This window comes from Pinus tabuliformis, chromosome 9, assembly GCF_031772625.1.
Source record: "Pinus tabuliformis cultivar Carrire ecotype Pingquan chromosome 9, CPIR1, whole genome shotgun sequence".
NCBI classification, from domain to species: Eukaryota; Viridiplantae; Streptophyta; class Pinopsida; order Pinales; family Pinaceae; genus Pinus; species Pinus tabuliformis.
In genome coordinates, this window is record NC_142307.1 from 1,951,496,123 (window position 1) to 1,951,509,338 (window position 13,216).

At 38.0% G+C, this 13,216-nt stretch overlaps 1 protein-coding gene across 1 annotated transcript; it reads left to right on the forward strand.

The window, feature by feature from the left end:
- Positions 1–4,329: 4,329 nt before the first annotated feature.
- LOC149156783 (cysteine-rich receptor-like protein kinase 2) lies at positions 4,330–12,833 on the forward strand. Its single transcript, XM_089444867.1, has 7 exons — positions 4,330–5,021; positions 11,010–11,171; positions 11,289–11,416; positions 11,504–11,720; positions 11,828–12,059; positions 12,164–12,314; positions 12,423–12,833. The coding sequence occupies exons 1-7, from the start codon at positions 4,361–4,363 to the stop codon at positions 12,729–12,731; spliced, it is 1,860 nt and encodes a 619-aa protein (XP_089300993.1). The 5' UTR covers positions 4,330–4,360; the 3' UTR covers positions 12,732–12,833.
- The last annotated feature ends 383 nt before the right edge of the window (positions 12,834–13,216 follow it).

Below are 13,216 nucleotides of genomic sequence, written 5' to 3' on the forward strand. Positions count from 1 at the left end.
CCTCTTATGTGAATTCATAGCAATTAAACCCATAAGAAAGAGACCTTCCATATGATGCATAAAAAAAATTAATGTTGAGAGTGCCAAGGCTCAGGATTCTGTACACAGCAACAGTAATGAGAAAGAAATTGTCTCCAATAAGAAATACTCAAGGTTTTCGTTGCAACTTTAAAGAGAGATGAAGGTAGCCATTATAGCAATGTGAATTCATAGCAATTAAACCCATAAGAAAGACAGTCCATATGATGCATACAAAAAATCCATGTTGGGAGTGCTAGGGCTCATAATTCTATACACAACAACAATAGTCAGAAAGAAATTGTCTCCAACTCAGTGGAATATGCCGAGATGTTGATACAGACAAATTATTATCACTTCAGTTATTTAACCATCTACAGTATGAAAGTCCAATTAATTGACTATTTTTCCACTGTAGAAAGCTATAGAACAAGACCTCACTTTTGTAGATTATTTCCCAACCACGAGAAACCCTCTCACATCACAATATTGTATGTCTCCTAGTTAAGCATGTGCAACACATAGAAGGCAATGTTTGGAGAAAAGTGGTAAGAACAAAAATAAACTATAATGTGTTACAACCCCATCTAGAGAAGCCACAATTATACAAACAAATTTTCGTACAAACAAATACTGTTATACAAAAAAGTTATTATGCAAAGACTAGCTCGAGCAACTCAATCTGGAGAAGCCATAGTTATAAAAACAAATTTTTATACAAACAAAGACTATTATACAAACAAATTATTATGCAAAGACTGGATCGAGAAACTCAATCTGGTGAAGCCATAGCTATACAAACAAATTAGTATACAAACATAGATTGTTATACAAACAAATTATTATGCAAAGACTGGCTCGAGCAACTCAGCGGAATATGCAAAGACTATTATACAAACTAATTATTATGGTACTAAAACCCTGATTTGTTTTCAACCTAAGCCACAAAAGCCACCAGAAGCCACCAATTGAAGCCACATATACTCCATACATTCACAGAAGGCAAAGAAGCCACCAAAAAACCCAACCAGTGCATAAACCCCATTTGTTTTTCCAATCTAAGCCACAAAAGCCACGGATACTCCATACATTCACATAAGGCAAATAAGTCACTGAAAAACCCAACCAGTTTAAAAACCCCAAATTGTTTTTCAACCTAAGCCACAAAAGTGGCGAATTTAAGCCACGGATACTCCATACATCCACAAAAGGCAAACAAGTCACTGAAAAACCCAACTAGTGCATAAACCCCAAATTTTATTCCAACCTAAGCCATAGAAGCCACACATAGTCCATACATTCACAGAAGGCAAATAAGCCACTGAAAAGCCCAACCAGTGCAAAAGCCCCAATTCAATTTTTAAACCTACGCCACAAAAGCCATGAATTGAAGCCACAAGTAATCTATACATTCATAGAAGGTAAACAAGCCACTGAAAAACCCAACCAGTGCATAAACCCCAAACTTTTTTTTTCAACCTAAGCCACAGAAGCCACCAATTAAGACACAGAAACCACAAATTGAAGCCACATATAATCCATACATTCACAAAAGGAAAACAAGCCACTAAAAAACCCAACCAATGCAAAAACCCCAATTTGTTTTTCAACCTAAGCCACAGAAGTCACCAATTAAGCCATAGAAGCCACGAATTGAAGCCACATATAGTCCAAACATTCACAGAAGGCAAACGCCAGCTAAAAACCCAGCCAATGTAAAAAGCCAAATTTTTGTTTCAACCTAAGCCACAAAAGCCATGAATTGAAGCCACAAATACTCCATACATTCACAGAAGGCAAACAAGCCACTGAAAAACCCAAACAGTGAATAAATCCCAAATTTTCTTCCAACCTAAGCCATGGAAGCCATGAATTGAAGCCACACATACTCCATACATTCGCAGAAGGAAAATAAGCCACTGAAAAGCCTAACCAGCGCAAAAACCCCAATTTAGTTTTTCAACCTAAGCCACAAAAACCACGAATTGAAGCCACATATAGTACAAACATTCACATAAGGCAAACAAGCCACCCAAAAACCCAACCAATGCAAAAACCCCAATTTTTTTTCAACCTAAGCAACATAAGTCACCAATTAAGCCACAAAAGACATGAATTGAAGCCACAGATACTCCATATGTTCACAGAAGGAAAGCAAGCCACTGAAAAACCCAACTAGTGCATAAACACCATTTTTTTCTTTTAAAATAAGCCACAAAAGCCACCAATTAAGCCACAGAAGCCACGAATTAAAGCCACATATACTCCACATAATGTACAAAAAGTTAGATATTAACACAAATAAGACGAATGGTGTGAATACCAAGCAAATAGATGTGTTGACAAACACAGTTGAAAGTATGGTTGGCAGGATGAAGAATCCTAATAGGGAAGGATGACGCCAAGCTCCAAACACCTACTGTAGCGAGCCGACCATGGTGTCTAGTGTCGGGTCAAACAAGGTCGAGAAAGCGAGAGAAATCGAAAAAAGGTCCCTCCAATTCCGAACCACGGTTGACGACATACAACCTTGCAGCAACGTGATGCCACACAGGAGTCGAAACCCTTTACTACACCCACACCCCACCTCTGTGGCCGAACAATACACTATAGCAACCAAACAACACAACACAGCAGCCGAACAAGATGCCATAACAAGCGATAAATGGACGTTCACCTCACCATAAACGAACACCCCACACACACCTACTGGCGGAGCAGAACGAGCAAGTTTCGAGCATGAATAGAAATGAACGGGGAGTGAAACAAGGTTGAGAAGATGAGGCAATAGGAACCCTAAACAACGCCAAAACATGAAGGTGGGGTCCACTCCACGAAAGGGACATGTGGAGGCACTTGGGCGACATGCGTCATAGATCCTAGTCAGCTCACCAAGTGTCATTTTTGGTCCATGTAGGGAGGCCATGCAACTACTAGCCTCCCTCCCCTATATCCAACCTCATTACATCATCTATTTGTTGTAATACTTGTATGACTTGTGGGAAGAAGTAAAGGGGGATACTATTGAGGTTCACACACCAGCTATTGAGGACGACAAATCTCAATAGTGTCACCACTAAAATCCCCACAATAAAATGCCTATCATCATAAAAATCCCATGTTATCACCATATATATATATATATATATATATATATATATATATATATATATATGAATTGACTAAACCAACTCTACATTGCATGAGATGCCACTCACAAGTTTTAGTTAGATTTCTAATTACCTCATTAGAAAAAGTCGAATCAAGACTTTTGTATCTAATTCTATACGAAAAAAATCAAAATTTTTCATATGCAAATTTTATATATATATAGACACATCTGAAAAGTTTTATAAATTTTAAAATTATATTTCTTTTCATTTAATTTAATTTAGATATATAATATAAATATCAATCCTTCAACTGTCGTTTTTGTATTTTTAAAACTGAATATCTATACCTTAAACCTTAAGTCTGGATCATTATTATTTTCAAATATTCAAATACTTACCTAACATCACAATATTATTTTATTTATTATTTCTAATAACATCAAATATAAAAACCATTAAAACACTATTTAAACACTATTATTTTCAACATTTCATATTCCCTTACCTTTGCATTTGAAAGTGTCTTCGATGAAATTTTGAAATCGTCTGCGACGAAATTTTGAAATCTTCTCATTTATTTTTAATTCCACCCACACCATAGATGGGTGTGTAAGATGCCAAATCGCTGCATTGTTGACTTTCTCAATGTTGAAACCACAAATTTGTGATGTCGCAGACACGTTGGAAATTTGTTTTTAGTTCATTTAAAATATAACCCTATTATATTTTTAGTTAAATATATTGAAACACTATTATTTTCAACATTTCATATTCCCTTACCTTTGCATTTGAAAGTGTCTTCGATGAAATTTTGAAATCTTCTCATTTATTTTTAATCCATCCCACACCATAGATGGTTATTTTTATTTCTTTGTTATCTCACCGTTTTAAATCACTAAAAGCCACACTGAAATTGAAAACTAAGAAAATTTCTCCACTCACAATTAGATTCCATTTTACGTGTAGGCTCCGGAGACCCGTCTCTCGACAATACAGTTTGTACATTTGGTTAAGTGATTTGAAATCCAAATATTCTGGTATTCTTCATTAAATTACTCTTATGTTTTCCCCCATTCAAATTTGCCTCGAGAATAAATTTTATTTCAACGGCATCCAGTCGTCCTCAAAGTTTTTGAGATATAAGCAAAACGTTGGGTTCCAAATCCAGAGCATATTGGTTATTGGCTGGACTGATGGTGGAACTTGCTCATTTCCCACTTCTGGTTACTATGGCAGCTATCATGACTGCAGTCAATCTTGCAGCCGAGGATCCCCAGACTAAATTTGTGGGACAAGGGTGCAGCCCACACATGTATGTTAATTCCACAGCGTTTAGTGACAATCTGGATTCTGTTTTGCAATCCCTATTTTCAAATCTCTCTACAGATGGCTTCGCTACTTCAATGCAAATCGATTCTGGCAAAACGGATCCTGTCTATGGTCTTGTTGTTTGTCGGAGGTATTTGAACGCCAGCGAATGCTCCCAATGCGTGAAGGAAGCGTTGATACTAGCTAAAACAGTGTGTCCTCAAGTTAATGGTGCTCGCATTCATTTGGACAGTTGTTTTCTCCGCTATGAGAATAATAGCTTTTATAGTGAGGCTTTGGACCCTGCGGATGACGCTTATTGTGCAGGAACGAATTCCATCGGTGCACAGACAGCCCAGGTCTTATCTGCGCAGCTCATAAACAACACTCTTGAAAATAATGGTTATGCCGTTGGATCCATTAATGGCTCCTTATATGGTCTCGTTCAGTGTTGGCCCTCGCTTAACATTAGTAGTTGTCAAAGATGCATGACTGAAGCTCAAACTAAATTACTTACCTGTCCTCCCCAAAGTGAAGGCAGAGGTCTCGAGGCCGGCTGTTTTATGCGCTATTCAACAGACTGTTGGGTATTTTTCTTTTAAATGGGGAAAAATATCAAAAAAAAACAAATATTCAAACACACAGAGGCAATGCTCTGTTTTTACTTTGCTCCAGGATCTTTTATGCACAGAAGACTTAAAAAAAAATTCACTGAGTAACAGAGTATTTCACCACCATAAAAGATTTCTATTTATGAAAACAAAAACTGATACATCCTCTTTTACTGAGAGGGATTTTCGAAAAACAAATACTCTGCCTCTTTTACAAAATGATTTTTACACTGCTGTGTAAAATCATCATTCACTGCTGTAAAATCTCCATTCACATTTACTGGTGTAAAACACTTTTACATGCTGCTGTAAAAGCAAAACTTACAGAGTTACAAAAACTCGCTCCACCATTTCCTTTATGCACTGCTGTGCAAAACTACACGTGGTTTTTCCACACACCAAAAATTACTTCATCTGGTTCTATCTTTTTACACACTGCTGTGTGGGTTACAATACATCGCACTGCTGTGCCTCACTCTTCAATTTCATTACATTGCACTGCTGTGCATTACCATACCTCTTCTACCTTACCATACACACACAAGAAAACATTACATATATATATTCATGGCAATAAAACAAAAGGACTTACATACGTTTCCACTTGCCATGCTTCCGTAAAAATAAAAAACAATAAAATTAAATGTTTTTTATCAGCCTTTACTTGTGCCCATACTCCCGCTGAAACAAAATTAAAAACTTCACCAAAACTTACCAACCCACAGTAAATTGCATTTACTGTTCTACTGACATTTACTGGCGGTAAAGGAACTTTTACTTCACGTCAAATTTATTTGCTGCAGACTTGTACTTTAACCATTGACTTTATTTGCATCGCATCGCAACTTTACTCATGTCAAAGATGCCGACTCTATGACATTGCCGATAGCGATGTGCCGATGCGATATCGGCGATCGCTTATCGGAAACACAAAAGCTCCTTTATAATTTCTTCACTTCAACTTTGCCGATGCGATATCGGCGATCGCTTATCGCAAACACAAAGGCTCCTTTATAGTTCCTTCACTTCAACTTTGCCGATGCAATATCGGCGATCGCTTATCGCAAACACAAAGGCTCCTTTATAGTTCCTTCACTTCAACTTTGCCGATGCGATATCGGCGATCGCAGTTGAAATTATATTTTCAACACTCCCCTTTAATTTCAACTGTTGGGCATTCAATCTTACCCAAGCACTTCCTCACATGGAGGGATTCACTAACTGCTGTTACAAGAATATCTTCCTCACATAGAGGGGTTCACCAATCTTCCTCGCATAGAGGGATTCACCAACTGCTTCTGCTGCAGTTCATAAACAAACAAAGTTGTCTTCCTCTTAATAGAGGGATTCACCTGAAACTGTGCTTAAGAGCACCTTCCTCATGACAGAGGGATCTACCAAACTATGCTAGAGAGCATCTTCCTCTGAACAGAGGGATTCACCAATGTAACTGTGCTTAAGAGCACCTTCCTCATTACAGAGGGATTCACTAATGACAATGTGCTTAAAAGCACCTTCCTCTTCAATAGAGGGTTTCACCAAATGACTGCTTCAAATGCAGTTCCAAAACAAACAACCATTGCACTGCTGTGTGTGCAAACTCATTACGATGTTCTTTTATGCTGCTGCATATTCTCTGCTGCACTGTTGTGCCATCTTCTTTACTGTGTCTACCTCACACTGCTGTGTCTACACTTGCACTGCTTCTGCACTTTTCAAAGACAAAATACTCTGTCTTTCTTGGAACAACTACGCTATCCCAATTTACAAATTTACACTGCTGTGTGTAAACATTTCTTACACTCACTGCTGTTGCATATATTGCATTTCAATTCAATTCATTACATTTACCTTTACTGCTGTAAGGAAAATTTCTTTTGCATGTGCTGTTGTTCAAAACTTCTTGCTGCTGCATTTTTTTTATATTCACTGCTGTCCATACCCATAACCATAGACTGTCATCCCTGGGTTTTTATTTGTTGCTGCGTTGCCTCTGCAATTTGCACTGTGGCTGCCTTTTGTTTCATCATACTGCTGTGTGCCCATACTCTTGGCACTTCATTCTCCACAAAAAAAAACACAGGCTGCTGCCTTTTCTCATGCACCCTTGCTTCACACAATCTTAGTCTTCATTTTTTTTTTTTTTTTTTTTTTTTTTACACAATACACTGTTGTGCAATTCCTTTGGCTTTCTGCTGCCACACACATTCTTATACATCCAGTGTGCATTAAAAATCTGCTGTCCCTGTTTTTCTTTATGCATTTCTTTGCATGCTGCATTGCATATGAAGAAAAACATTACATTTTTTTTACTGTTGTGTGAGAAATTTCATTGCATTCTCAGCCACTAGGCATATACGCTCTGCTGCGTTTTGCCTTCTCATTTTCTTCTCACTGCTTTGCATTTTCATTCCCAATACAAAACATTTCATCTGTTGTGCATTACACTCATTCTGCTATGAGTATGTTCTCTCACATTACATAGAAGGAAACTACCTTCCATTGCTATGCATTTCAATGCATGTGCACCACAAAAACATTTCAAACTGCTGTTCATTCTAATCCATGTGCTCCACAAAAAAAATTCCAAACTGCTGTTTTGTGTTCTATCTTCCCACTGCTGTGAGGGTCTCATTGCCTTGCATACTGCTGCTCTTTACATTTGAGCGCTGCCATCTTTTCTTCTTTATGCATTTCTGTGCATATTGCGTAAACACAAAGCAAAAACATTGCTGATTTCATCACTGCTGCATATTACCTTTTGGAGGAATTAACAACGATTTCATTTGCAACTGCTGCGCTGCAATACATCCTCCATCAACAAATGACTGTTAATACAGTTCAGCAAACAAAAATTACAAGCTCCCCTTTAATGTATACTTGTCTTCTTTTGGCAAGTTTTCTCAAAACAAACTTAGATCAGCTGCGTTGCTTAAGGGGCTTTCACACTGTATTTCTTTTCTTCTCCATACTTGTGTAACCTTCTTCTTTTGCATGGGTCTAGCTTGCATAGGAACCCATGTTAAGTTACATTCACGTGCCATATGCCCAATGTTATGACACTTGAAACATTCAACATTCTTCATGAATAAAGATTCATGATTTCTTCTTGTGAAATTATTTCTTGGAGATTGTCGGAAACCACAACATCTATCTCCATGAAATGCTCTACAGTCTTTTGCCATATGACCAAAGTTTGAACAAGCATAACAATAACCAAAAAATGAACTTTGGTACCTGGGAGATGGAGGTTTCCTTGATGTACTTCTGAAGCCTTGCTGCCTTGAGATCCTTTGATGATCACCATTACCTCTTGCCTTTTTGCCATCAGCTACATTTCCTCTTGAAGCTGGTTTTCTGCTTGGAGCATGATTCCTTCTATTGCAGCCTTCATTTTTCTCCTTGCCTTTGCTGGAACTAGGAGCATCACCATCTCTTTCTGGCTTCTTCACATCTCCTTTGCTTGAAGCATCTTCATCCTTGTTTGAGGGTTCACCTACATACCCAAGTCCTGATTTATCAAATGGAGATCTGTGATAGCTGAGCATGTCATCCAGAGCTTGAGAGCTCTTCATCATTTTGTTCATCCCTTCAACCTTCTTCCTGAGGAGGACAATCTCTTCTTCTAACTTTTCACATTCATTATTTTTCTTTGCTAGTTGGCCCTCAGTTTCTTCCTTGCTACGAGTAGCTTCAGCTGCTACTATTTTGAAGGAGACAATCTCTGTCTTCATTTTGGAGATTTCTTCATCATTTGCTTTACTGCTCTTCATTTTCTTTTCAGCTCCTTGTGCCTGCTTTTTGGCTTCTTGTAGTTCTGACTTAAGGGAGGAGACCTCTACCTTGTACTGTCCGATCTCTTCTACAAGCTTATTCACTCTTATGTGCCTTTGTTCAAGTTGACTTGTCAAGGCATCTGCCTGCTTCTTTGCTTCATTCAGCTGATTTGTCATGGATATGACTTCTTCATGATGTTTCCTCTTGCATTGATCCAACTCCTTCTTGAGCTTGGCTAGCTCTTCATCCCTTTCTTTTACTTGAAGCTTGATGAGGTCAAGCTTTTCATTCTCAGCTTCTATGATGGGTTCTTCTTGACTCATTGTCATGGTCAGTGCTCCCTTTGCATGAAGGTCATGCAGTCTGTCCCATATATCCTTTGCTGATGTATATTTTCCTAGATTCCTCTTCACAGAATCAGGGAGTCCATCCAAAATTAGTTTTACTGCTTGTGCATCATACTCCATGGATTCTTCATCCATCTTGCTGTCATCAATCACTGACTCCCAGACTTCAATCCCCTCAGACATTAGGAAAGCCCTCATCATTATTTCCCATACATCAAAGTTTCCATCAAACTTTGGGGTTTGAAATAGAATGTATTCTAATGGATTGCCTTCTAGTTTAGTAGAGGAGGGAGACACATTTTTAGCAGGCTTGGAGGCTTTCTTCTTTGACTTTGCCATTCTTATCTAGGCTTCAAATACTTGACTGTGTTTTTAAATCACTGACTGTTTCTTCAATAATAACTCAAAAACTTGAGAAATACCTGTATCCCTTTGGCTGAGTCTTCACACTGCTGGAGAAGTTTGACTGCTGCAACCACACCTTCCTTCAGCTTCTTTGAGTCTTCAAAGAGCCTGGACTAGCTCTGATACCACTGTTGGGTATTTTTCTTTTAAATGGGGAAAAATACCAAAAAACAAATATTCAAACACACAGAGGCAATGCTCTGTTTTTACTTTGCTCCAGGATCTTTTATGCACAGAAGACTTAAAAAAAATTCACTGAGTAACAGAGTATTTCACCACCATAAAAGATTTCTATTTATGAAAACAAAAACTGATACATCCTCTTTTACTGAGAGGGATTTACCAAAAAAACAAATACTCTGCCTCTTTTACAAAATGATTTTTACACTGCTGTGTAAAATCATCATTCACTGCTGTAAAATCTCCATTCACATTTACTGGTGTAAAACACTTTTACATGCTGCTGTAAAAGCAAAACTTACAGAGTTACAAAAACTCGCTCCACCATTTCCTTTATGCACTGCTGTGCAAAACTACACGTGGTTTTTCCACACACCAAAAATTACTTCATCTGGTTCTATCTTTTTACACACTGCTGTGTTGGTTACAATACATCGCACTGCTGTGCCTCACTCTTCAATTTCATTACATTGCACTGTTGTGCATTACCATACCTCTTCTACCTTACCATACACACACAAGAAAACATTACATATATATATATTCATGGCAATAAAACAAAAGGACTTACATACGTTTCCACTTGCCATGCTTCCGTAAAAATAAAAAACAATAAAATTAAATGTTTTTTATCAGACTTTACTTGTGCCCATACTCCCGCTGAAACAAAATTAAAAACTTCACCAAAACTTACCAACCCACAGTAAATTGCATTTACTGTTCTACTGACATTTACTGGCGGTAAAGGAACTTTTACTTCACGTCAAATTTATTTGCTGCAGACTTGTACTTTAACCATTGACTTTATTTGCATCGCATCGCAACTTTACTCATGTCAAAGATGCCGACTCTATGACATTGCCGATAGCGATGTGCCGATGCGATATCGGCGATCGCTTATCGGAAACACAAAAGCTCCTTTATAATTTCTTCACTTCAACTTTGCCGATGCGATATCGGCGATCGCTTATCGCAAACACAAAGGCTCCTTTATAGTTCCTTCACTTCAACTTTGCCGATGCGATATCGGCGATCGCTTATCGCAAACACAAAGGCTCCTTTATAGTTCCTTCACTTCAACTTTGCCGATGCGATATCGGCGATCGCAGTTGAAATTATATTTTCAACACAGACTCGTTTTTCACAGATAAGCAGACTTCCGGTATGAGTTTTAGATTTGCTACAACTATTTGGAGTTTGATTTTCATATAACATATATGTTGATTGTTTTGCTTTCGTTTTAAACGCAGCACCCCCAAATTTAACACCCTCGTCGGGGAAATCGTCATCGAAAACAGTGTCTATATTGCTTGGAAGCATTGGCGGAGCAGCTCTGGTTACGGTGATGTGCTTCATACTCTTCTGTGGATTCAGTCGACGTATTAAGCAACGAGAGAACTATAAACGAACAGGTAAATGTATCCTTTCATAATTTATTCTAGCTGTTTCCCTGCTAAATTGTTCTGAGTTACTTAACTTGGTCGTATTCAACGCCTATGATGAAATTGCTTTAATAACACTCTCCGCAGATGAGAATCTTGCTGCGAGGGGAAACTTCGAGGAATTTATCTTTGATTACGAGCTTTTAAGATGTTCGACTGCAAATTTTGACAGAAACAACATACTTGGCAGAGGAGGATTCGGAGAAGTTTACAAGGTATAATATCAAACTCCGACTTGATGGGTTAGTCCAAATATGTCCGTTGTTTGCTGATCAATTATAATGAATTTGCTGATCGAGCAGGGTACTCTCTCGGATGGGAGGGTTGTTGTTGTTAAGAAACTGAACGAAAGGCAGGAGATCACTCAGGCCGCGGAGGAGTTTCTGACAGAAGTGAGGGTCCTCACCAGTGTCCGTCACCGTAATCTTGTTCGTTTGCTTGGTTGTTGCACGCAAGGGCGCCAACGCTTGCTTGTTTACGAGTATATGTCCAATAATAGTCTAAACAAGCATTTGTTTGGTAAGTATCTCTTATTAATTCTATTGTTTTCAGGGTTCAGTTTCTTAAGTCCTGAAATCTTGCCAAATTGTACGAGGCTTTGAGATACTGATATTGGAACTACGCAGGAAAGATAGAAAGTCATTTGAGCTGGGAAAGCCGTTTAAACATTATAGTGGGAACAACTAAAGGGCTTGCATATCTGCATGAGGATTCTATCGTTCGAATTATACATAGAGATATCAAATGTGGAAATATACTTTTAGATGACAAATTCAATCCTAAAATAGCAGATTTTGGATTAGCTAGGTTCTTCCCAGAAGACAAATCACATCTTTCTACTAGATTCGGAGGAACAATGTAAGTTGTGTAAATCATTTAGTAATTTCTATTAGATGACCTTGTTTATAAGTTTTCAATTCCCGGGACTAATTAAAGATTACCACTAATTTATCATGAATCAGAGGTTACACAGCGCCGGAGTATGCTGTCCACGGACAATTAACAGAAAAAGCAGACATTTATAGTTACGGGATTGTGGTCCTTGAGATCGTGAGTGGGAGAAAGAGCGTGGATACAAACCTCCCAGAGCCTATGCAGATTCTTCTCCAATGGGTGCGTGGTTTTAAGAACTTGTTTATTATATAATCCTGGTTTGATGATTATAATTTGACACTCATTTAAAACTATAGAATTCGAACTATGACCTTGATGATGCTGCAGGTTTGGAATCGATACGAGGATAATCAAGTTTTGGATATTGTTGATCCAACGTTAGAGGGGCAATTCCCAAGGGAGCAGGGCTTGAGGGTCATCACGGTTGCACTTCTTTGCACTCAAGGTTCTTGGGCGCTACGGCCAGCAATGTCACAGGTTGCGTCGATGTTAACCAACAATTTAGAGATTGTTACCCAGCCTATACAACCAGTGTTTATAGACGGCCGACATACGAATTCCTCCACTACCTCCAACCCAACTTCAACTTCCCCACAATCTCATGGATCCGTAAGCGTGTCACTAACTGCTCGCTAACTGACAGGCTATCGTAGAGGCAAACTTTGATTTTTAGTATCTACAATCATCGGTTCAATGAGGCCGTTTTTTCATTATTCAATACATCTTCAGTTTTGAAGAAACAGCGTAGAAGTTCCCACTGCAAGTTAGACAGCACAACAAGGTCGATTATATCTATGTATCCGAAGCAATGCGTTTTGTTGTAACATGTTAATGTGAGTTTCTCAGAGTCAATCAACACGTCGTTTTCTTTTTATTATTTATGAGTTGTAATCCTAATCTAGATATGTGAAAGTCACATATTTATATTGTGTAATTATTGGGATCAGTAAAAGATATCACAGTATATGTTTTATGTTGTGTAATCGCTTTTTGCTCTTTAGTTTTCTTGTGTAATTATTGTGATCAGTAAAAGATATCAGAGTATATGTTTTATGTTTTTTTCAGTACAAAAAAAAAGTTATATAGTTATATTATATTCATCCAAAACAGAAATGTATAGC